The 25,725-nt window shown below is 36.6% G+C and overlaps 1 protein-coding gene across 2 annotated transcripts in view; it reads right to left on the bottom strand.

Annotated features, from left to right (window-relative positions):
* Positions 1-25,725, bottom strand: part of BNC2 (basonuclin zinc finger protein 2) — a 523,407-nt gene that overhangs the window by 21,777 nt on the left and 475,905 nt on the right. For both annotated transcript variants that reach the window (XM_078152484.1, XM_078152485.1), the window contains one exon: positions 5,885-7,854. In XM_078152484.1, the coding sequence (XP_078008610.1) occupies positions 5,885-7,854 (1,970 nt within the window). The remainder of the gene's footprint in view (positions 1-5,884; positions 7,855-25,725) is intronic.

The raw sequence follows: 25,725 nt of genomic DNA, 5'->3' as shown, positions 1-25,725 counted from the left end.
TCATTGCTCTCCTAACCACATATAAAGATCCAGATGACACAAGTAGCCATTTAAAGGTTTTGTAGTTGTTATGAAAAGCTATTGATGTAAAGGCAAAATCTGTTGGTCCGCTGGTTTCTATCGTGGAGCCAAATAGCTTTTCAAAAGAAAATATCACTCTGCATGTTAAGAAGGCACAAGGTCTCACAAGCTCACTTCATGGGGTCCTAGAAAACACAGCCCAGGGCACACGGATTGACTAAAGTGCAGGAAAGCAAACATACAGTGTCTCTGAAATGTTCTCTTTTTATACTTGGGGTGTGAAACAGAAACATCTTGTGTCTGGGTACCTAATTATATTAGGGCAAATAGTTCCCATGAAGTGGTGCTAAATATTTTGTTTCTCAGAGCTATCTTCTGGTATAATCATGTGTAATTATTGAAAGGTCATCTCTAAAAAAAAGTTATCCGTATAAGTTTCAAAACATAGTAGAAGATGAAAAATGGATGCTACTGAGCTGAAGAGAAGGTGGTAAACAGGAGGCAGGTAGCACAGTGTTCACACCTTCACCTCTGTTGTTAATGTATGCAGTGGCTCATCAGAGGTATGTCATGTTAATTTATTCAAGCACACCTGTACAGGGCTGAGAGTCAGGTAATCGACAAGCAAAAAAGTATAGTCTCTGCTTTTTAGCTACAGCTACCCAGAGGCCTACAGAGGAACAAATTTAGTTATGGAGAGATCAGCAGGTTTTAATAAACCAAATACAGATGTCTTGCTCCATACAAATCAAGAAGTTTACATGTTTAAATCTGGTCTGATTTAACTAGTAATCAAAAGCCAGGCTCATGCTCGGCACCAATACTTGTCTGATATTTATTTATCAATCACCCTGAGCAAATATTATTTGGTCTAAGAGTGGCTAAGTCACCTTTCTCACACCTTGAAGAATACATGCTTACATTTCTGAGAAAATGTAAGATGAACTTTCCAACAATTAATGGCTACTATCCTTCATGAAAAGCAACAGTAAAGATTGCATGCTTCTCCACTTTTCAAAACCCACCCAGGGTGGGAAAGAGAGGACAGAGAAACACATTTCTTCCTATCTAGATCAAACTGGTTCCTCTGCAACTGAGTATTCATTTTAGTTCTAAAATTTTTAAGTTGCCAATCACATATAAAATGGATTTTAATATTTTATCTAATGATAGAGATTTGTAGAAAAGAGGCCAGGAGTCTATTTTTCCCCCCACAAAAAAATGCATGTAATTCACTAATGTGCTATTTTCAGTACAGATGATTCACTACCATTCAGCTATCATTTCATGGGGAGCTAAACCAAAGCCAGATGATAAGAAATTTAAAAAACACTGAACTCAACTCAGCTAGCTTTATTATGCCTTCTTCAAGAAAATTTCCCTGAGATCATAGGTTCAGCCCATCTATTCATAATTTTGCTGTCCCAAGGAGTCAATTTTCTGTACCTATATCTTGGGGTGCAGTATTCAATCTGATCAACATAGGAATGACATCTAATATAGACCTTAATAGGTAAGAGAGTCTACATTCCTGCTCCCAAGCAGCAGAACAGCATTTCAGCAATGGAGATGACAGGAACAGAGAGTATGGGTCTGTCCTACTAATTTTTTTTTCTATATAAAAGATTTAGTGTTACCATAATGGATTGTAGACTAATTGCCATGTGCACCCTGGTTGTGTCTCTCCAGCAGCTAGGTGGTTCTCTATGTGATTTTCAAGTGATACACTGAAGGAGATTTCGTAGGCTTGTGTGATAGATAGTTCACTCTAATTTCTCACAACTATTATTAAAGGCAAGGCTGAAAAGTTCTCTTTCCAATTACCTTAAATTCCTGTCACTAAATGCACATTTGTTCCCTCTTGTCCACTGAAGGATTTCTAGGACATCTTGTTTATAATTCTCTCCCCGCAGGAAATGCACCCAGCATCCACTTTCTTCTCTCTCTCTCTGATTCTCTTTCTTATTAAAATGAAGCCCTTTCTCTCTAAAGTGGTTTAATAGGTCACACCTGTATAAAATTTATTACATATGTGTGTGTGTGTGTGTGTGTGTGTGTGTGTGTGTGTGTGTGTGTGTGTGTATATATATCTTTTATATTTTATTATAAAGTACAAAAACTACTCTGTGACTTGGGTGGTACAAGTATTATTTTCCCCATTTTATAGATGAGGAGATTTCAGTTCAAAGGGGGTAAGTAACTTATTTAAGATAACACAACTCATAATTGTCAGTGCCTAGATTTGAACTTAAGTCCTCTGACCCCATGTTCAAAGTTCTTTCTACTTCACCAGACTGTTATTCTTATGTGGCTTAGTAAGAGCTATTTTCTAAATAATAGGGGCATTAAGTCTTTGCTGACTAATTACCAAACTCCATGTACATTATTTCCTCAAAGAGGAAAAATTTTTGTCTCAGTTTCTCCATGGCCATTCCTGCCTATAAATCAGGAATACTAATACCTATCATATGATTATCTCAGAAGAGTCCTAGGAGGACTAATGAGTTACTTTTGTAAGGTACTTTGGGATCCTCAGAAGACAAGGTTATGAACATGAAAAGCAGGAAAAGTGCTGTTACTAGGATTTAGTTCTACTTCAGGCATCCTCTAGTCTCTGTTTTTTCCCTACTACAACCTCCAATCAAAATCTCCTCTAATGCTTTATTTGCACAAGGAAGAAATTGTAGAGTGAAGGATGGAAGAACTGAGTCTCTAGGGAGTGAAAAGAAATGGGCTTAAGGAGAGTAGGATTAAAGGGAGAGGAGGCTTTCTGCTTGGGAAGGGTCATTGGCTCAGAGGGATGATAAGAAAACTTGTCTTTCTTGGACTCAGGAAATTCTTGAAAGAAATCATAGCCACTGGTTCGCTGGGAGTTCCATGACTAATAAGCTAGAAGGGAAGAAAAAATGAAAGCCCATGAGGTGAGAACTGTTGTCTTTAGGAGCCAGTCAAAAGTGAACAAGGTCTGTGTGGTAAAGCAAGTAAGAGATCAAACTAACCATCTCCCTGAATTAGAAGCAGGAGGTGATAGCCTGGGAATTAAATAAGACAGTACTATCAACAACCATTTTTGTTACTCAAGTTTCAAAGAAAATGGTCCCATGTGATGAATGGAGAGAGCTGTTATGTTCCTCACTAGCATCATTCCTCGTGACTAGCTGCGTAGAACTAAGTCGCTAAGCTTTATTTACATGGTTAGAGACACTAAAAATGAAAAGCCAGTTTTCTATGGAACCAAGAATATTAGATGCCCCCAAAGGGTCATAAGATAAATGCAAGGTGATCTTGGTTTAAAAAAAACCAACTAAACAAAAGTCTTTGGTGCAAATAAAAAACAATTTTGTTCTGCCCCCTTTTATTCTTATTTTAAATAATTTTTTAAATAAACTATTTTATAGATAAAGAGAAAACTTTTTTTTTCTTTGGGCTAAGCAACGGGGTTAAGTGACTTGCCCAGGGTCGCACAGCTAGTAAATATTATCTATCTGATGCCGGATTTGAACTTAGGTCATCCTGGATCCAGGGCAGGTGCTCTAACCTCTGCACCACCCAGCTGCCCCCTAGAAAACTTCTATAAGAAGGTTAATTCTGGGTGATATTTCACACGAGTGACAAAAACCTTATTTTAAAATTCAAGAGAAAAAATAGATTCTCATTTTGTAGAAAATTACACCAACCTAAAATCTCCTAGTAGTATTAACTTATGGTCCCAACTTAAATGAAGTTATCTAAGAGACTGATCTGACCTTTAAGTAAATGGTCAACCATCAGTGTTTGGTCTTTGAAATAAACAACTAGATTTGTTACCAACAAATGTTTAAGATAAATGATACTGCAAAGAGGAACTTATTTGTGACATAAAAAGGAAAGTATGCTTGCATATGATCTCATGTAAGTCACCATCCTAATCTTTAGATGTGTGGCCCTTTTATCCCAGTGTCATTTATTCTAATGATATGTCTTAACACATTTTTCAGAAATCATGATAAAGATTCTTATAAATAAGGTTTTCATAATGGTCTTTTTTGTTAATAAATGTCCAATGACTTAGCTTCATTATTCCTAGTGTGACATCTCAAACAAATATTCACCACTGTAAAGCAACAAACAATATATGAATCACAAATCTGAGATGCCATCTTGGACAACAAAGAAACAAACTCTTTTATATTCAAAGTTAATCAGTCTTATCTACATATACTGGGAATATAAAAAGCAACAGATAAGGAAAATATGCACAAGAGACTACAACCAATTTTTACAGAATGTGGTGTTGGTGGAAGGAGAAAAGTCTTTCAAAGACAAGGAAGGGCTTCTCTTCATGCTCTATCCTGATAAAGAGTGGCTAATGGAAAAGCTTTGCTTTTCTTGGTTCTGATTTTATTCCATTAAAATAGGTACTATTTGACTTTTTAAAATCCACTGTTATGGATGTTGGGGGGAAAAAACCTAATGGACAAAAAGGTCTATCTGTCAGATGATCTTTCATTTTGTTTTGTACTTTGCAGAAAATCTCAAACCAACAAACTGACCTAGACAAGCTTTAGGAAATGGGTGACTATTTGGCAACCTGTTAACTGAGTCTAATTTCCTTCTTCTGTATCTATTGCTTTTTTTTTTAACCACATTGTAATATTTTGTTTTTAAAAAATAGGAAAATTCACAACTGATGAACCACTTTTAATCTAATAACAAGAACCAACCACTATGACTGTAGTAGGAACACTGCATTATGTAAACAATCTGTTCACCAGCTTATTTCCACAAGTGTGGTATAACTGTTTTACCCCACCATTGACCACCTTGACAAATTCCATTTATATTACATTTTCTTTAGGAATAAAAAAGAATATTGTATAAAAAGCCTAAGAGGTTTAGGACCAGCTGCTTCTGTTTAAACCCAACTGTTTCAGTATTGAAGCAACATAGCTACAGTGTGATATCATCTGAAGGCTGGGCATAATATAGTCTAACTGATCCCAAAACTGCATAGGGGTTTCCCCTCCCTTCTGTGCATGATTCTCATTGCAGTTAATTAACTGTGCATGCGCGATTCACAGAATATTAAAGATCATTGAATCCAACCCCTGATTCCACAGATGAGGAAACTTCAGCTCATCAAGTTAAGCTACTTATCTTACAGCTAGTTAGTAGCAGAGGCTGGGCTAGATCACACATCTGCTGGCTCCTATTCCAGTATTATTTCCATTACCCCAGTACATGAAAGAAATTAATATTATTTAAAAAAAAACACCCCACCCCCAAATCCCTAGTCTAAAGATTTCTTCTGTCCCATTTTCTCAAATATTTTTACTAATTAAAAAAAAATCAAGGACACAATGAATACCCATTTAAGGAATCATAACATTTCTGGTTATACCTACGGAGATGCAGGGTGTCCCGATGTCCTGGACCTATGGTTCTTTCCATCCGTAAATTTCTGTTTCTATATTGGATAGATATGTGTGTATGAAGATAATATATTTATTTAATTAAAAAGCCACAGGGAAAAGCAATTATATATAAAACAGAAGCTGCGGCTTCTAAGTGAAGTTATATGGGAAGGGAAGGGTGTTGTGTACATGTATAATTATACACACCTGGATGCATGGAAACACACATATACACAAAGCACACAAAATAATGGCGTGCATCACCGGGCAAAATGGCATATGATTCTGCATGCTAATACACAACAGACACCAACTGTGACAATCCTTCATTATCATGGTTGCATGGCTGTCATTTGATCACCGCGGGCAATCTCTATAATGCTTCAAAAACACCTTAAGCTGGATTTTCTTATGTTAAGTCCAACATTACTGAACCACACAGCAGCGGCAGTCAATGGAGATTTACTGACCTGTCTCTGCTTCGCCGTGAGGGGAAGGCAGCATTACAGCCGGCTACTGTGCAGACGTGCATCTCTTTTAAGTGAACATTCCTGTAGTGTAGCTTCACGCTGTAGGAGCTTTTGAAACTCTTCTTGCACACATAACATATCTTGGGGTCTGGGCTAGAACACAAGTCACCTTCTGGGGAGAACTTTTGAGGGCTGCCATAGTTCAAAGATGACGTGAAACTGTCATGAAGGGCAGCCATACTAGCACTGCCTCCGTTATATAGTCCATATTGGCTCATGTAAAACATGTCATACGTGGGATCTGTAAACTCTTCCTTCACCTTAATTACATCCTGGTGAGAGGGCTCATTGTGATTTTCGTCAGGTCTTTCATTATTCATCATGGCTTTTTCATTCCCTTCACTGTGCATGCGGTCATCAGCTTCCATAGATTCCTCGCACAACTTTGGCTCAGAAGACTCAGACTCATTTTCATAGTCCCTCTCCTGTTCTTGGTCTTCTGAAGTCATACTGTCTGCCCTTCTTATTTCTGTCCTGGAGATACACCGGCTCCGACTGTGCTTGGAAAAATCTTTCACAGACAACCCTGGACTCATCTCATCATGGGAATGGCAATGATTGTCATGGCTCATGTCATTGACCACAGCTCCACTGTCATTGGGCTCATCATCTTCATCATCAAATTCATCAGCAGTATCGATAATTTCCTTTTCAATCTTAACAGGCATGCTTGACTTTCGAGGTTTCTTTTTGGGGGCCAAGTCAGCGCTGGGTTCGTGAGTGGCCATCACCATCACTGAGACTGCTGGCTCAGAGGGAGGTGGAGGGTGCTGCTCCACAGCACTGCTAGCTGGTATGATGGGGCTGGTGGGAAGTGAGGTTGGAGGGCTCACCATTTCTCCAGGGGTGAGCAAGCTTCTATAAAATGGAGGAACAGGCTGGACAGTCTTTAACCCAGAAAATACCAGTTGGCTAGGGAGAGGATTCTGTAAGACAGGGTCAAGTGGGGGAGTGGTAAAACCCATTGGAGGTCGGCCAGGGCTTGTGAGAGTGAGATTTGACTTAGTACTTGCTATGACAGGTGTGGCAGCTCCTGATGTAGCCCGGATTAAATCTTTGTCCCGGTTATTCCTTAGCATAGGCATGTGAAGGCGGGGATTGGGGTTTGCACTGTGGCGATTGCGACTTCGCAGGGAGCTGAAGACCATATTGCAGCCTTCGATAGTACACCGGTGTTTGATCTTCAGGTGAACTGCATTATAATGGATTTTGAGAGTACCTTTATCATAGAAAGTTTTTCCACATGCATTACAAAACACTCTCCCTTTCCTAGAGGCTGAGCCCATCCTTCTCATTCGGTGAATCCGGAAGGAACTTTTTGTGTGCTCAGGTTTGGCTAAATCGCTGATCGGGGCAGAAGTCTGAATGGGGGACACACAGGGTGGCTCTGTTTTGGGCTCCACGTTGGTGATGCTACTCAGAGCATTTCTATTGGGTGTTTGCTCATTCTTATAAGGCGTGGGAGAAACTTCTGACTCACTGCTTTCATTATATTCATTCTGAGTTGAAAGGCTAGGCTCCCGAAGCCTTAGTCCTGGCTGCTCCAGCAGCAAACCATTTGGGGGTAACCCAAGTAGTGGGGCAGAGACTGGATTTATGTACTGGAATGGAAGCAAGAATGCAAGGCTGTTGGGGATGTTTTCGAAATGATGAATGCTGGAAGGATTGCTGTTTTCCAGGTGAGCAAGGAGACTTGGACTCCTGGTGCGATTATTGCTTTCAATAAAAGTCCTTATATCTGAATCTGTCTTTGAAGACGGTACAGCAACGGCCTGCCCTTCTTTCTCTTGAATCGCCATCAGCTCTACAATGGATTTGGTTTCTCCAAACCGCAGAAACTGCTGAAGGGTAATAATCTCTTCTTCTCGGGACATGATGGCCCAGCGGTCTAGCACCTTGCCAGCAGCATCCTAGAGGCCACATCAAAGAAACAACAAAAACAAACACAAAAACTTATTGATTCTGCATAATTATTAAATTCAATTGAAGGTGCTCTGCTGTCTGCTCATGGAACAATGCGTGCAGAAAACAACATGCAAGCACTGTTAATTGAAGTCGACCCACAAAGCAAACTTTTCTGCCATGCAAATGCAGTAATTAGAGTCACAGTTAGAGAAACAGATTGAGTTTAATAATGTCAAGGCAAACAAAATTTAGACCACCAGGGCTCTGTGATCTAAAATGCCTTCAATACTGCTATTTTAACAACAGTGATCTATGTACTATGCAACTATTTAGCATACATTAGTATAAGACGTGAATTCTTGCTGCGCAACCCACAGTAAATGCAGAAAATGGTACCTTAAGCCTTATTAAAGGGTGACACCATAGGAAGGAATTAAGTTCATTCTGTGGAATCTATTCCTTAAATGTGAGCAGACATCATACTGGATTCAATGATAAAACATTCTTTAAGTAAGTCCACAGAATTTTGAACTAAAAGAATGACTAAAATACCACCCCAAAAATCTCCCACCCACTAATCTGGGATTGTGTGTGTGTGTGTGTGTGTGTGTGTGTGTGTGTGTGTGTGTGTGCGCATGCATGTGTGTGCGCACCGTATTTTAGTATCATGTAATAAAAGCCAGCAAAAAAGGCAGAGTTTGTAAAAATGAAAAAAATATTAAAAAGTTAAGAAAGGTTCTGTTAGAAGAAATTGATTAAAATTCTGTGATTTAGATGCAAAAACATTTGACTCTTTAAAAATATTTTGTTACCAATGACAGTTATAGATATTTAAAAAGTAAACATGCACTAGGTTTTAGGAAGCATAAATGTGTAAAAATGTTGACTCTTAACATCCATTTGGATAGTAAAGGGAAAGTCCACTGAGAATATACATCAGTAATCACTAGACTATCTGTTGTTAAATATACATTAAAAAGCATTTCACACTTTCATTTTGGCTGGTAACTATGAGATTTGCCTGGAGGTAGGACTTAAAAATTCTGCAGTGTAATGTCAGGCAATCCATTTCAGGGCATATTGATAGAAATCCAGTCAAACATATGAATGACTCCATTGTTTTCCAGGGCACTATTTCTTCTCACCAGTACAGGACACTTTCATCAAATCTGACCATTAGCTTAGGATGCCAGTTTTCTGTCCTACATTCTTCTGTCTCTGTGTTTTCAATCATGCTACCTCCTGCCTATGAAATTGACTCCTTTTGCACTCATCTATTAATTAAAGTCCTTCCCCTTCTTTCAAGGCCCAACCAAGTTTTCATGTACTTGCTCTCTGTTAACCCTGCCACCCCCACCCCCATAATTCCTGATGAATATAAACCCACCTCTCCCCACTCTACCCCTTATTCATCCTTCTCTGTTATAGTTATTTAAGCGACTATATCCCCTCTTCCTCATTAGAATGTAAACTTCTTGAAGGCAGGGTTTGTACCATAGAGTCATAACTTTAGAGCTGAATGGAATGTTAGTTCATCTAGTTCCACGTCCACATGTACAAATGAGGAAATTGAGGCCCATTGTCAAGGGTCACATAAGTAGTAATAAGTGGCAGGGTTGAATCTCTGATTCTGAAATCAGAGTTCTTTTCCAGGGTTCTCTTCTGTCTTTACACCTCCAATGTCTACTAGAATAGGGCCTTATACAAAGTAGTTATATAAAAATGTCTGTTGAAAGATATGTCATTGAAAGAGATACTCTTCTTGAGTTTTGGATGTCAGGCTCTTTTTGGACAGTGGTTATATGGTTTATGCTATAACAATCCTAACAATTTACATTTGTGTAGTCTTTTTAGTTTTACAAGTTTTCCTCATCAAAACCCTATGAATTAGGGGGTAAAATATGATTATCCCTACCCCATTTTGCGGAAAAATAAACTGAAACACAGGGGAAGTGAAACAGCCATAGGATTTGGAATTTTAATTCTAGCTCCACTACTATCTAGTTAGTTACATGGTTGTGAGAAAGTGACTTCTTTCTGGGCCTCACTTTCATCCTATAAAATGAGAAAGTTTGGATGAACTCATCTTCAAGGTCTTTTCCAACTCTGACATTCCATGATTCTAAAATTAGTGGAGACCTTGGTGAGACAAGGGTAAGACTTCATTGGCTTAAAGCTTTAGTCTAAGCATGCATGTTTGCAGAATATCCATGTTCATCTACATAAATAAATAGATTTCTTTATTATCTATGAGTGAAAAAGAAGATGCTTATGTGGCTGAGCTTTCCAATCTTCCTATTATATTAGTCTATGAATCATTTAGCAGTATGAAAATGATTTGCATGATGTGGTATAGACTTCCAGAATAAATCCTTTCATATTCTAATATAATTTCAATAGAAAGCCAGTATGGTATAGTAGGTAAACTGCTAGACACAGAGTCTGGAAAACCTAGATGCGAATTCTGCCTCCCAACACTTAACAACTGCATAATACTAGGCACATTATTAATACCTCTGACCCTTCATTTTTCCTTGTATGTAAAACAGGGACTATCTCACAGGACTACCCTGCCCTGAGAGTCAAATGAAATAATGCATATAAAGTGCTTTGTAAACCTTAAAGCACTATATAAATGTAAGCTCTTTTGATCATATTTACCATGTTATATTATCACTACTTCTATCTAGTTCAATTTAAGCCATGTTTAAAAGGAAAATTCTAAAAAGAACTGCTAAACTCTATTCATCTGGGGTGGATTTTTTTTTTAGCTTTAAGGCTTGAAATGTTCTTTTTATAAAAAAAGTTTAATCCATTATCCATTTGATAGACTCTAGCCCTTTTAATTAAATAACAAGTATGGGAATCTCTCTGACTACATGAGTACCAGATTAGAACACTGCAAAACATTCTTTATGTCTCCTGTAATCTTATTGATTTTTATTTCTGACAATTTCTTGCAGAGAATTTTTTTCTTCTCACAAACCATTCAATCATAGTCCACCATCTACATTTTTCATGACAAAATTTTCCAATTTGTATTTTCTTTCTCATCTCCCTAATGATTGATCTAAATATCAAGACAGTGGAAATGAACACATCAGAAAGCTTGTGGCCCAACACACAGTGGTGGCTTAACTTTAACAGTAGTTAGTAATGGATTTTATAATTGGTGAGACTCTCTTAAAAATGCAAATCCCATTGGGTTATAAGCAAGATATCTAAAATTTCCTTCCAGTTCCACATGATATATAATCATTAATATTTATTGTTCCCAAGTCTAACCATCCCAGTTCCTTTTCATTTGCTACCAACACCAGAAACATGTGAAAGCATAACACTGCTATGTTCCTCTTCTAAGTACTAATGTACCTCTAGATATACACACACACACACACACACACACACACATCTATAATTTGTCTTTCTGTTTTTATCTCTGAGCATGAATGTCTATGAAGAGCAGTAACAACTAATCCTCTTTGAGTTGCCTCTCTCTTGGTTTTTTCCTGACCTATAGGTTAGTAGGAAATGTATCTGGATTTGACCCAGAAGTTAGAATGCATATCATCTAACTTCTGGGTCACATCAAAAACAAGTGATGGGCTCAGAATGATTATTTCAGATGATATGAACAGGGGCACTCCATCAACTTAATAGATTAGACTGGAACTCAAACACAAAGTTCACAATAACATTTATGAGTCAGACAGGCCTAGTTAAGTGTGATACGTCTGGTGGGGAGTTTGGGGGAGGTCATCCGTGGAAGAAAAGGAAGGTTGAGTTTTTATTTCTTGAGGGACTTTGAGCACTACATCTGATATTTTAAAAGAAAGCTATTATTAATTCTAAAACTTTTCAGCCCTCTCTTTCTACCTTCTCCCACTCATTATCTATTTTAGTCATTGGGATAAGCCTATGCATATAATTATAGCAGACCTTTCAACTCTGAACTTTCATTCTGGAATTAGGTCACTCTTACATTTTGGGTGTGTGTGTGTGTGAAAAGCTTAACATCTGTATCTTCTCCATTATTCTGAGTCAATTAATTTCTTTCCCTTTTTTTTGCTAGACTATTTTTATCTCTCTAATTTAGTACTTGGCACAAGAGTAAATATGCACATGTGCGCTATAGTAGTAAAGGAATATATATATATACACACGTACACACACACACACACACATTAAGGGAGATGAATGAAAAAAGGTTAAAACAAAAAAAGAAATGGCAGATTCTGGGAAGTACTAGGAATGTTTTTGAGCATTGTTTTGATAATTTTTGAGAAACACTTGAAATTATGTGGGAAAACAACTTGGCAGTCATTTATTTGAGAAAATTTACATTAAACATGTATCTTTTGCTGGAAAACTGACTTATAGAGGTGCAACATCACATATACAACATATATTCAAGGAGTTTTGTTGAGGAAGTAAACAAAATTATACCAATCCCTGTTCTCACGAAACTGTTTTACACAATTCTGTCTTTTGTAGCATTTCAGGGTAATGTTTCTAGGAGGCCAGTTGAAACAACTACAGTATCTGTAAGCAGGCTGAAATGTATTCATTTATAGCATGATTATAACAAATGGTTTAAATTAAGACTCTACACATACACAAAAATAAGTAAAAATCAACATTTGCTTTTGGTAATGAAATCCCTACCTAATTTCAGTGATTCAGGCACTTATATATTTTTTCAGGATTTCTCAGGAGCATCAATTTACTTCTCAATAAAATGTTGAACTGCCATACACTCATTCTTAACCAGTCTGAGACAATGATATTCTCAGGGAAAAAAGTGTTCTCTGGGTATTGCACAAAGGGGAGATATACCATCCCACAAACAAAGCAAGTGCATAGATTTTACTGGTTAACATTTAGCCACACAAACATCTTCCTGGAGGACATCCTCTATAAATGCTTTTCCCATCGACCCAAAGCTAGCTTTGTTAAGGAAAGTGCTTGCAAACATCGGAGAGAGGTAGACACTAGCTTGCTGTGATTATACAGCAGCTGATGCTAAATTCAATATGTCCAGCCTACAAAGAGCTATGATTTAAAAAGACTTTCCACCCCTACCCTCTTTTCCCAAAGAGAAATAAATGCTAAAGGGGTATATACTGCTTAGTGGAATGTTGGACTATTCAGATGGATCCTGAATTAAATAATTTTCTGCCTAGAAATGAAAACCTTATGCATTTTGCATAGCTGACATGGTACCATTAAAAAATAGATTTAAGAAAATCTTCTATTTGTTTTCACCTAAGGACCATCATTCAAAAAAAGCTCCTTATTACAAATACACAGAGCCTTATAACTGAGAGTGGGAACACTTTTCTCTTTCTTGGCTCCTTTCTACTGTACATTAACCTCATTATAAATCACTGTTATTATAGCATTCAAAATGCTTGACCTTGAAGAATGGTGGTATAATGAGGTGAAGCACATCATAATTACTTGTGAAAAAAATGTGCAAAGTCAAGGAATGTGTCTCCTTGGATGAGATAAAAAGTTTTGAGGAATACAACATGCAAAGATGGTTGACAAAAGAAGAAAGAAGCTATCATTTAATAATGACAGAAGACTTTCCAGGTGCCCCAAAAGTTTAGATTTCTTTTGCTTTTATATTAAAGACAACTTTTCCTTTTCACTGTCTACATTTGAAAATATTTTGTCAGAGAAAAAAATTTTTCTTAAAATATATATGTATATATTTGTATGTATGCATATACACACACAAAGGCAATGATAAATTAAATATAGATTCTAAAAAATGTACACTACCATCTCCCCAATCCTCCCCGCAACATTCTACCTTTTCTGTAACTAAGATAACATTATTGGAATGCCAGGGCACTAGCTTTAAATGCTTCTTGTGATTTTTAAAACATATTGTTTGACTTTTGATAAAATATTCACTTTGTTATAGAATGCTCTTGATTATGGACTTGATAAGAATATATAATTTATAAAGTACTATCACTTTTTTTCCCCTCAGTAACAGTCTGTACAGCATTTTTATTTTAAAAATTATGATTATGATAGATCACTGTGGGGTTACAACATATTTAATCATAGAGGCTCCCGCTAAGCTCTATTAAAGGGCTGTCAGAATTTCCTCTCTATATCCAGGAATTTTTTTAGCTAGTATAGATTAAAAATGACCATACAAAGTTTCTCCATGGACATGGGCTGGGAAATAAATAAATATAGGTTGTCTGTTAAAAAAAAAAGAAAGAATATCATATCTGTATACAAAAAAAATTAATTCTTTCACTTCATCCTTTTTGTCAAATCATAAACATTCTTCCCATATAGCCTGAACAAAAGTGTTAATAAGGCTCCTCTATTTATAAGCTTTCTTTCCCCACTCAGGAAGGCCAGACTTCTAGTCTTAGTTCAGCAACTGATTTTCTCTGTGACCCTGGATAAGTTAATTCTGGTCTCCGGACCTCAATTTCCTCACTCATATAATGATTGGGTTAAACCATACACTCTTTTAAGATTCGATTAATCTCTAAAATTCTATGATATTATCAATTTATATATAGCAGGCTGATGTGAATTTAGAAGAATCATGGTTAAAATCAAATATTTAAATGTCAGTAAGTCATTACTTTTTTTTTAAAAGAAAAACCTTTTTAGTTTTCTGTCTGGGTATTGTGAAGCTGCAGCCTCTTCAACCTGAGAAGGGTCAGAAAATTTACTCCTAAGGCCATCATAAACCTTATTAAAGACTTTCTATACATTTCCACTGATTTTCTTGATTATTAAATAAATTCTGTGTTCCAGATGATTAATACTTAAATGATAATAGAATTATGAGATTAAGGATTCAGAAGGGTGGGCCTTGAGCTAATCCTAGTACTTCATCTTACAGATGTCCTAGAAAGAGAATTGGAAATTGCATCATAAGGCCTAGGTTTGAATTTGGGTCATCCTCATTTTACTACATCTATTATCTTGGATAAGTCACAAACCACCCACTGGGCTTCAGTTAAATATGAAGTAAAATATGAAGAATGGTTTAATAAATTGTGACACATTAATATTATAGATTACAGCAATATAGTTAAGAAAAACAAGTATGATGAAAATAATTAAATCTAGGAAGACTTTTATGAAATAATTTGAAGGGGAAAAAGCAGAACCAGAAAAACCGAGTACTCATTAATTACAACAATAGAAGAGGAAAAATTAATGGGGATGAACTGATAGATTGTCCTGATGGATACTTAGATGTAACTGCTAAAAAGTTATGGCTTTTTGTGCACTGAAATACATTTTAAAACACAGACATTTGCAAAAGAAGGCCAATGAGATATAGTGATGAACAAGATTAAATTTATAATAAATCATTAAATAAGTGAAATGAAGTGGTTGGACTGAATCTCAAAGTTTCCTCAGATCTAAATCCTACTATCTTATAAGTTTCTACTATTCATTTTGAAGTTTAGATGGACTACTGCTATTCGAGCAGCTTGGTGGCAGAGTAAATTGATCACCAGACTGGGAGTCAGAAAGACCTGAGTTCAAATTCGGTCTCACGCTTACTGTGTGACCCTAGGCAAGTCATTTAACCCCACTTGCCTCAATTTCCTCATCTGTAAAATGAGCTGGAGAAGGAAATGGCAAAACACTTCAGTATCTTTGACATGAAAATCCCAAATGGGGTCCTGAAGCATCTGAAACTAATGAACAACAAACGACTGCTATTTAAGTTTATGTGAAAGTCATCCCTGAAAAACAGTCACCACTTAAGCAGTGCCTGCAAAACTCAGGGGGAGAACGCTAAAAGAACCTCAGAAAGACAGTCCAGAAATATCACAAGCTGTCAGTCAACCCTCAATTTCTGAAGGGTAATGGTAATTCAATAAGAGAAAGCTAGTCTTGTAGAGACCATTAAGACTCCACAATACACATGTGCACACTCCATACCTATGTCAGCAAAATCTGCTAAAACAGTTGCTAAATCCTTGACTTTTGTGGGTTAAATGTGCATGTGACTCTGTACAGCAGAAAGTACAAAAGGAAATGGAAGGGGAGGGATCCCAGTGGATTGTCTCTTCAGTGTTTACCTGGTATCTCCCAAGTTCTAGCTAGTGATTGTTACTGAGGCTGTATGTATAACTAAAGTATTTCTGCACTCAGTGTTTTAGTATTAGATTTTAAACTCCTAATGACCAGAAGAAATCAAGAGACCTTTCATTTATTCAGTTAAGTTGCTTAAGAAGTAGAAGTATATGACTTCAGAATGAAAATGATTACGTATCCAAGACAAACGTCCAACAAAAATCCCAAACTCACAACTTTAGTTCATGGAGTCTTCTAGGTTTTAGCCATGTGACCAATATTCTTCATGCTAACATAGAATTTCTAAGACTGATGTAAATGATTCTAGCTCCCACAGTCCATTCTAGCAATCTAAATCTAGAGAGAAAATTTTTAACATATTCATTTGGTTGTTGGGGAGTAAGGGAAAAAGAAATGAGGGAGGAAGAAACTCACCAGATAGCTAAAATGGTAATGATAGTTCATCAAACATATTCAGGAAGATACCTGAGTGAGTGATTGGACAGAAAGATATATTAGGAGATTCAGCTGTGTTCTACTCTAGGTACAAGAACAGCAGCAGAAGACAAAGATTAATTTCCTGCTTTAGCATTCATTAGGGAACTACACGTTATTGCTTGTAATACATACACAAAGGCTGTTGATGAATATCCTCTTTTGATTGCTAATATTCAATTTATCTCTGAGCATGTATAGTGTCAACACACACATACAATTACACATATATTATATAGACATACTTTTGTATATTCATACATGGCTTGTGTTCCTAAGAATATATTTATGCCTCTGTAAAGATTCAAGTACATTATTTGCTAGGGCTAAAAATAAAGGAGAATATAAGTTGGTATATGACTGAGAAAATTTAAATAATTAGAAAGTACAAATATATAATAATCAGTACATGTTATTACAACAAAAACTAAGAATGTAAAAAAAAAGATATTACTGAGCACAAGGTAATAATAACTATGTCTGCATGCCTTAATACCCTCTTGTCCCAGCAGTCCTGACTTTCCAAGCAGCCCACTTCTCCACATTAACGGTAGTCATTTGGAGAGCAGCAAACGTGCCATTAGAAGCACTTTTACAAGTGTATATTCATCCACCAATTAGCTTAATGTGGCGGCTTTCTGCATATTTTCTATCCAGGCTTGCACAAATCTTATTAATATTTCCCCCTAGCGCTTTGACAGATTACCTTGTCATTACACATCCTGGAGCCTTTTAAACAATATGGGTAAACTACTGTTTGCGAGGTTAATGACAATTATCCCCTAATTACTGCATAAGTCACTCAGTCCACTTTATCTCATAGGCAGGGTTCTGCTCTGTGTATCTGCCATTGTGTCACCGTAAATGAATCTTGTATAGCTATGTTTATCTGCCATTGCCTTGTAAATTACACTGACAGAAGAATGAACAAATTACTCCAAGTCATCACTTAAATACTACTTCTGAAATCTTTAAAAAAAAAAAAAGAAGATGCCCAAGGCTTGGATTTCAGTGAGATCACAATTACAACAAACATATTTAATGTTTATATTCTATTTCAGGACTGGCTGTACAGAATTTGGCAGGCATAAAGGGTAGGGGAGTGTGGAAGAAAAGTCCAAGAGAGGAGTATAAGAGAAGAGGAAAAAATAAAAAATAAAAAGCACTGATAATAGCAATCTCATCTTGACTTTCTGGCAGGCTCTTCTCTCATTTATTGAGCACCCACTGTGTACAAGGTTTATCAGTTGTATTATTGCAACAAGGGTTATCTGTTGCATTATTTTAAGAGATCAAGGTAGCATTTTCTAGGGCCTCTTAGAGCCCACTCAGATTAAATCAGGATGAATGTGTCTCTCTTCTCAGTTACAATGTTTTTCTTCCTGCTGCTTATAACCAACATAGACTTAACATTCAGAATCGATATAATTGAGAACAGATAATATAATAAAGGCCACAGGCTAAACTAATTTAATTGATGCATTTTAAAACATGATTAAAAAGGTTTAAAACCTTTCCAAAGTTGCACTCAAAATCACTTGATAATGCTTAAAAATGCATCAATGAAATTAGTTTTTAGCTCATTGCTTTACTGTGGTGGTTTCTTCTTTACATCTGTTCTGACACAATTGACAGAGATTTTTTTAAAAAAGATATGTGGAAATCTAAGAAACAGATGAATTTAGTTTCTAGAAACAATCTGGGGAAACTTGTTCTTAATTTGAATACTGGCATTTTGCAGGTGGCTAAGTCAGTGAATATTTAGGGGCTGGGGTTCTTAAACTAGGGTCTGTGAACTTGTTTTTTTAAAATACATTTTGGTAGCTATATACATACATACATACATACATACATACATATATATATATATATATATTTTAAATGGTTCCCCTTGTAATCTTATATATTTTATTTTATGCATTTAAAAACATGATTCTGAGAAGGGATCCATAGGCTTCACTAGATGCACAAAGGATTCCATGACACAAAAATGTTAAGAATCCCTGACTTAAGGGGGCATAAAAACCCAAGTTTCAGAAAACTGTCATTTAATATGTATCTTAAAATGAAAACATTAAAAATGTTTCCATTCTGGTTGCACCAAATATGGGAGAAATGACTCTGGCATGCTATGGCAGGGGGAGGCAGAATATAAGTAAGGGGATGACACCAATCTGACAGACTTTTCAACTCTCAATCAATAGGGTGAGTGGAAAGCTTTCATCAAATTGCCTTAAGACTTCAGCTGGTTTGTATAGGCAGGCTGGTAGCACCAGTGATGATAAAGCTGCTTGATGGGAACATGCGTAGATACAATACTTCTTGGTGCACTCTCAGAACAGTTTGGAAGAAAAAGATATAGCAGAAAGGAAGGAAAGTGTGAAAGCCACTGTTCATGGGCATAGGATAAGGGCCTGATTGATTCTGAGTAAGCACTACCTCAAGGGCCTTGGTCCCAACAGTACTGATCTCACTGTCAGTCCTGTGTTCAGTCAATGCAACTTCAGCAGGGAAGCTGCTGCAAAAAATACATAAAAGTCTCAGGGCCTTTCTAACCACATTCTGCCTCCCTGCTCTGAAAAAAAAAAGTACCTTGTTAAGATAAGTCATTATAACAACTGCCAAGGCTAAAAAATCATAGAAAGATTTTTAGCAAAAAGTAAATTCTGAAATTCTGAACATTTCCTTATAATCTCAAATTTATTTGTTTATTTTTGTTTTTGTTTTTTGCTAATGGTATGATGACTATACCTAATGAACAAGGAGGTAGCTAGATTGCTACATGGCTAGAGACAGATAGATAAAGGGTGAAAATCGGCAATACTTTGGGGTACTAAGCCAAGTGTTCCTGCAATAGAAATGGATATAATCCTGGGAGACCCCCTTGGAAGGTGCAAATCAAATTTCAAAGATGCTCAGATTGAGTTTGATAGGACAAATGAGGAAGATGATCAGAAGAAACAGGAACCCTTAGATTGTGTCATCTCATTGGGAAAATCAATCAATAAATCATTTAATTAGCATTTAGTAAGAACCTATCTTGCTAGATTCTGGTGATACAAATGAAGCTGTAATTCCTTTAGCACAACTTGGACCTCATAAGCATTCCTAATATCTAAACACTTTGAATTCTTTGAACATACATTTAGAAAAATTTGTTTCATTCACACATGCTTTGGGAAATACCATTCAGTTTTTGCTTCAAAAAATTTTTTCTCAGACTCACAAAATTTTGGAGTTTTGGAAAAGACCTCTATATTCATCTAGTCCAGAATCCCCAGGATAACATGCTGCACAATTGGTCCCTCGTCCTCTACTTCAAGACCTCCAGAGAGGCCTTCTACTTCCTGAGGCAGGCCATTTCCACATTTCTGTATCTCAGGAAGTTCTTCTTCACATAAAGCTTAAAAGTGCTTCTTTGTGACTTCAATCCACTACCTAAATCCCCTTCTTTAAAATGCTGGTGTGATCCCAAAATGCTTGCAGATCACAGACTCAAAAATAGAGGGCATAGTGGATAGAGCACTAGGCTAGCTATCAGGAAGAGCCATCTTCATGAGTTCAAATATTGCCTCAGACATTTACTAGCTGTGTGACCCTGGGTAACTCAATTAACCCTGTTTGCCTCAGTTTCCTCATCTGTAAAGTGATCTGGAGAAGGAAATGGCAAACCACTCCAGTATCTTTGCCAAGAAAACCCCAAAAGGGGGTTACAAAGAATCAGATACAACTGAATAACAAAGGATCTCAGAGAGCATCAGGATTAACTCTGCTTCCCTCATTCTACAAATGGAGGAACTGAGGCCTGGAAATTTAAGGGATTTGTCCAAAGTCACACAGGTATAACAAATCTCATTGACTTCTACTGGAAATCTACATGAAATTCAAAATTATATTTCATCATTGATTTAAAAAGGAGAATTATTCACCCAATTTAAGAAAAGTATAGGAAGAGGCAACAGTATGCGGCCATGTGTTATTTGCTGACATGCCAATTCAGGGCCAATGCACATCTTCAAATAATGTAGCCTTGCCTTCCAATTTTAAGGACTGTTTGCAGTTGGTTTAGTGTATGATGCTAATAAAGACAAGGCTATAATTTTGTTCTCCACAAGATAGTCACATTCATATAGAGAAAAATTATTTTTTACAGTCACAGACTACACCTCTTATTTTAGCCAGCTTCTAATCTCACAGCTATTACTGTTTATAGGTAGGTGAAGAGAGATTGAAGGAAAGACTATGGAGCGATCACTTCCATCACTACAATAGAAACAAATAGCACGTGGTCATCTTTGCATATGGAAAACATATATTTTGAAAGAGCCTGGCTTTCATAGGCTGCATGTTAAACGTTGGAGCCTGCAAACCATGAGCATCCACATGGGCAACACATTTGGATAAAAGAAATAACTGTGGCATGTGATGGCCAGTATACATTTGGATAAGGTCAAGCTTCACAGTTATGGGTGTGGCTGTTGACTTCATGCTTTGTGTAATTGACAAGTGATAATACATGCTACCAAGCTACCATGTTGGTGCTCATGTTTGAAAAGTTATCTGAAAGTTTTATTTTGTATATTCAAGAATACAGAGAGTGTGTGAGTGTGTGTGTGTAAAAATTTAATGACACATATAAAAATCTGTTTTCTTCTGGAAATATTTTATTATTATCTCATATAGGTAGGTGGATACTGCTTTAAAAGCCCTTCTTTTTATGAGGAAAGAGATCATTCCCAATTTGTTTGCTTTCTGATCTGTTTACAGAACTCAGAGAGAAAAGGGGTGTCTCATTCCATGAAACAGAAATAAAAAGGATAGAGGTGAGAGGGAAAATACCTATAAGTCAAAGGACAGGACAAAATGAACTGGGAATGGGTTAGGAGACAATAGACTACTAAAGTGCTTGTGTTAGGGAGTAAATGAAGAAGTTAATTTTATCAAAGAAAAATAAAAGCATAAAGAATTAAAACTTTACCTGAATTATTTAATCATAAAACTAAATTTTTTTTAAAATACAAAACAATATCAAGAAATTTAGAATGCTAGCCCGAATTTTATGGTTAAAAATCAATCCATGTACGTTTTCCCCAAAACATCTGGTACTCCAATGGATGGAGGTGAGAATTAACACACATGTGAATGGGTTACACAGGGATAGGGAGAGTAGAAACTTAAAATAGACAGTAACCGATCTAAAACAGAATCCTGTTAAGAAAAACATTTTGATGTCCTACAAAGAGCCATGGATGTGATGTCAGAGGACCAGGGTTCGAATCCAAATTTTGTGACTTGATAACTGCGCTCTTGGGAAAGTCACTTTTGGGAAAGTCACCTAATCTCTCTTGTTTCAGTTTCCACATTATGAAATGAAGGGGACTAAAATTTCTAGCTCTAAATTTAGGAGTTCCTGACATAGAGCTATGGAAAAATTGAAAGAAGTTAGAGATGAAAACATCAGAAAAAGGAGATTTGAGAATGTATCCAGTAAGACCAGGAAGCAAATCAAATATATATGGGAAGGAATATCACAGGAAGTCAAAACCTGTATTAGTTCAATGAGCTAAAGACAGTAAATATTAAAAACGCTGAGTCATTTCACTTTGTAGTATGTTGTTAGTTTTAACAAAATATATCTGACACAGTCTGGGAATACAGAGTGAGTTGTTTACTTCCAGAAACTATTTTTGTTGTTGAGTTGTTTCAGTCATGCCTGACTCTCCATAACCTCATGTGGGATTTTCCTGACAAAGATACTGACTGGAGTGGTTTGCCATTTCCTTCTCCAGCTCATTTTACAAATGAGGAAACTGAGGCAAACAGGGTTAAGTGACTTATCCAGGATCACACAGCTAGTAATTGTCTGAGAACTGTATTAACTTGTTATTTATTTTTTCATCTATTCATTTATTTTTAGTTTTTGGTGATTTCATTGATAATAGGGAACTCCTGATAAAGAAACTCTTACCAATGCAGTGCCTTACCAATGCACTTATTTTGCAACTGGTAGTTTTAGAGTTGCCTAGCATACTGAGCTGCTCAGGCTGAAGGATAGTGCTGAGCCTGGAGTCAGGAAGAACTGAGTTTAAATCTGGCCTCTCAGTACAGTTACCATCCATGAATCAACAATTTGAATTAAGTAAAATACAACAAAATTCCTAACACTACATGACATATAACTTCATCTTTCTCTGATTTCTCAGAAGATATTTCCATACTTTGAAGTGACCTAGTCATTAGATGTTTAGACAAACATCAGTTACCATAGTATTTAAAATATGTGGAAGTTCTCGTCATCAGAATGTCAGAAAAGAGAGAGATTACTTTAGATGTATAGCAATACATAACAGATAGACAAGGTTTCCTTTCCCCTCTAGTCCTAATAAGGATGGAAGAAGAAGGGCAAGGCCTATTTCACATATGGTGACAAGTCTTTCTTCTTCCCACGTGGGGCTGTTGTCTCCTTATGCATCTCCCTCATAGGGTAATAAAAAGAAATAACAGAAGAAGTGAATGTATCCACATGGCAATTCTTTTAGGTATAATTATTGGTTCTCCTGCACCCTGTAAAGCCCTACATTTACTTCTGTAAGATCTACTTGACTCCACTCATCTCTATCCCCATTAGTAGCAGCAAAAGTATAATAGAAGCAGAAACAGTGGTGATCATTTCAGATGTTAAATAACTCATCTAGTTCTTTAGCCTCTATACAGGATTAAGAAAAGAGATAATGCTAGTAGTGCCTTTTTCAATGCAATGGAGTATTTATTGGAATAATTGTTGTATAAGATTAAATCTCCTGGAAATCCAGTTCCATATCTACCTCACTTGCTTCCTAAAACATTTAGACTGTCATAAACAAATGAGTATTTATTATTGTAAATGCTTTTGATGACTGAATATTAATGGGGACATCCATCAAGAATATAAACTCCTTGAGGGCAAGAACTAGAGGAAGCTTTGCAGTGTATTGGGTTGCATCCTTTGCAAAGGATCATGGAAAGATATGGACAAGAACGTTTAGAATGAGAAGTTATATTTGAATTATAAGCTATATCGGTGAAGAAAGTATCCATGTACAAATAAAGTTCACAGATCCATGGAAATGTTAATGTGAAGACAGCAATGGCTGTACCAAAATATGACTGAACACTACTTTTTACAAAGTCTTTTTTCTCAGAGAACATAAAGTTAAAGACATCCAATCTTGAACCAATAGTGGCTGATAAAGCAGCTTTACTGCTGCCTTTCAACTTTCACTTTTTAATAACAAAGAATCAATATAGGGAGGTTTACAAACCTCTTGGTTTTGATTTTATATTTAAAAAGTGTGAGGTGGAGAAAGCCTGGATTAGTGTCTTAAACTGGTTTGTCAGTTGTCCCCCAGAACACATTTTATATCCTCTTTAATTATGGTAGCCTGCTAGAAACCAAAGATAAATTAGGAAAAAGGAAAAAAGAAATCAGTTTAGCATTTTGTTTCCAAACCAATCCACCCAGTATATGTAAAAGTACATATACCTTTTTAAAATAAGCACTCTACAAAGCCTATACTTCAGAGCAGAAATTGCCTTATAAATGCAAGTTTTAAAAGGTTTCTAAAATGTGCATTAAAATGACTTCTTTCTTAAAGGATGATTGTGGCTATGCCCTCTACTGACATAGATTACAAAACCTCCATGCCTTAGTAGAAGGTATTTATGACTTGCTTTATTCAAGGAGAAACCATCAACCAATGAGTCCTTCTAAACTCAGGCAGACTGGTAGCCAATCTGCTATCAGACCCATACTCAAAGCCTTTTCCACTTAGGATCACCTGCTAAAATTTGTGCTCTATTGGTATAGTCTTCAAGAACTACACATACCTTAATGAAGTATCAAAGGTGCACTTAGCTGGAAGTCAGTAAAAAAAAAAGGAATAATGTGGATTCTTATTCCAATTGGTATGAACATCCTAGATAAAATCTGAAAGGTTGCTAACATACAAAGTGGGGAACAAATGTTACTCGTGTTCAGTTTGCCGTTGTGAATACTGACTGTCAATCAGCTGCTTTTCTAGAACAGTCTATGTTGCTTGAGGGGAGGCTAACAAAGAAAGCTGTTTCATCAGGTTTCACTTACTTCACAGTAGGATGCTAAGATCCACTAAGTCATTATTTGGGGAAAAGAACAGTCCTCATTAGGAAGATACCATTTATTTAAATTAAAGCAACTAAGACCAAATGAGGGCACAGTGAAACAATTTGTGCACTGTTGTTCCTTGCCTCAGATTTAGAGTTGGAAGGGACCTTGGAAATAAAAACAGCTTCTTTTACAGATAAAGATATGGAAAGCGCAAAGATGGAAAGTGACTTCTCCAAGGTCTCACAATAGCATAACTGAGATTCGAGTTTAATTTTCTGAACAAATAAGTACATCTAGTATAACAAATCTTACTCTTCTTTACAAAGGAAAGTCCCTATATTTTTTTTAAAAAAGTATATTTCTCACATATAGAGAGAAAAGCACAGGACACTGAAACAGCTACTGATGCACAGAGAGGTAATTTTTTTGGCAGTTTGAAATTACATCATGTTGCATTTTATAAACATCCTGGGAGTTTCCGGAGCTGGTTAAGTAACTTGGTAAGTAACTGTTGCTTAGGTCGCCAGCTGCTGAATTTGTTTTCTGCCTTTAGGGTAAGCTCATCACAGTGAGTTTTATTTGGGAGAATTAAATGCTGTGGGCAAATTGAAACCTGGTGGTCTGTGCTCACCTGGAGCCAATGAAGAGGACCACACCTATTTCTAAAATTCACCAATCCGATAACATTACAGCTTACCACAGAAACACCGCCATGAATTGTAGGAGGCTGCTGAAGCAATAACACTGGGGCACCCACTCACATAGCAACAAAGAAAACAGCAGGCAAACAGTAGCTACTGCCCCCAAACACCAGGCTTGTTAGTTTAGATCTTACCCTGGCAAGAGTAAAGACAACAAAATTCAGCAAAAATGAAAATATCTCCTAAGTGGCTTAGTTGTATGTGATTTACCAGGTTTCTGTTTAGAAGTGAAGATAACTATCACAGCAAACATATATGTTAGTATACAGTTGAGTGCACAACTTTGAATATGGTACAGACTGCAAACCTCTTTTCATGACATAGCTCACAGCTATGTTATTACCTTTCCCCTCCCCTTTTTTTGGCTAGGGCTGGGGCTCTTTTAACTGGTGGGAGAGCGCCCTGGGTAGACTTCCTCTAACAATTCAAACTGAGGACTTTTCTCTAACTTCATCTTAGAGGCTGGGACATTGAGTGGT

The sequence above is a fragment of the Phascolarctos cinereus genome, unplaced genomic scaffold, assembly GCF_003287225.1.
Source record: "Phascolarctos cinereus isolate Bilbo 61053 unplaced genomic scaffold, phaCin_HiC Scaffold_4;HRSCAF=312, whole genome shotgun sequence".
Taxonomy (NCBI): domain Eukaryota; kingdom Metazoa; phylum Chordata; class Mammalia; order Diprotodontia; family Phascolarctidae; genus Phascolarctos; species Phascolarctos cinereus.
The sequence above is the reverse complement of the archived record's forward strand: the minus strand, read 5'-3'. Positions and strand labels throughout refer to the sequence as shown.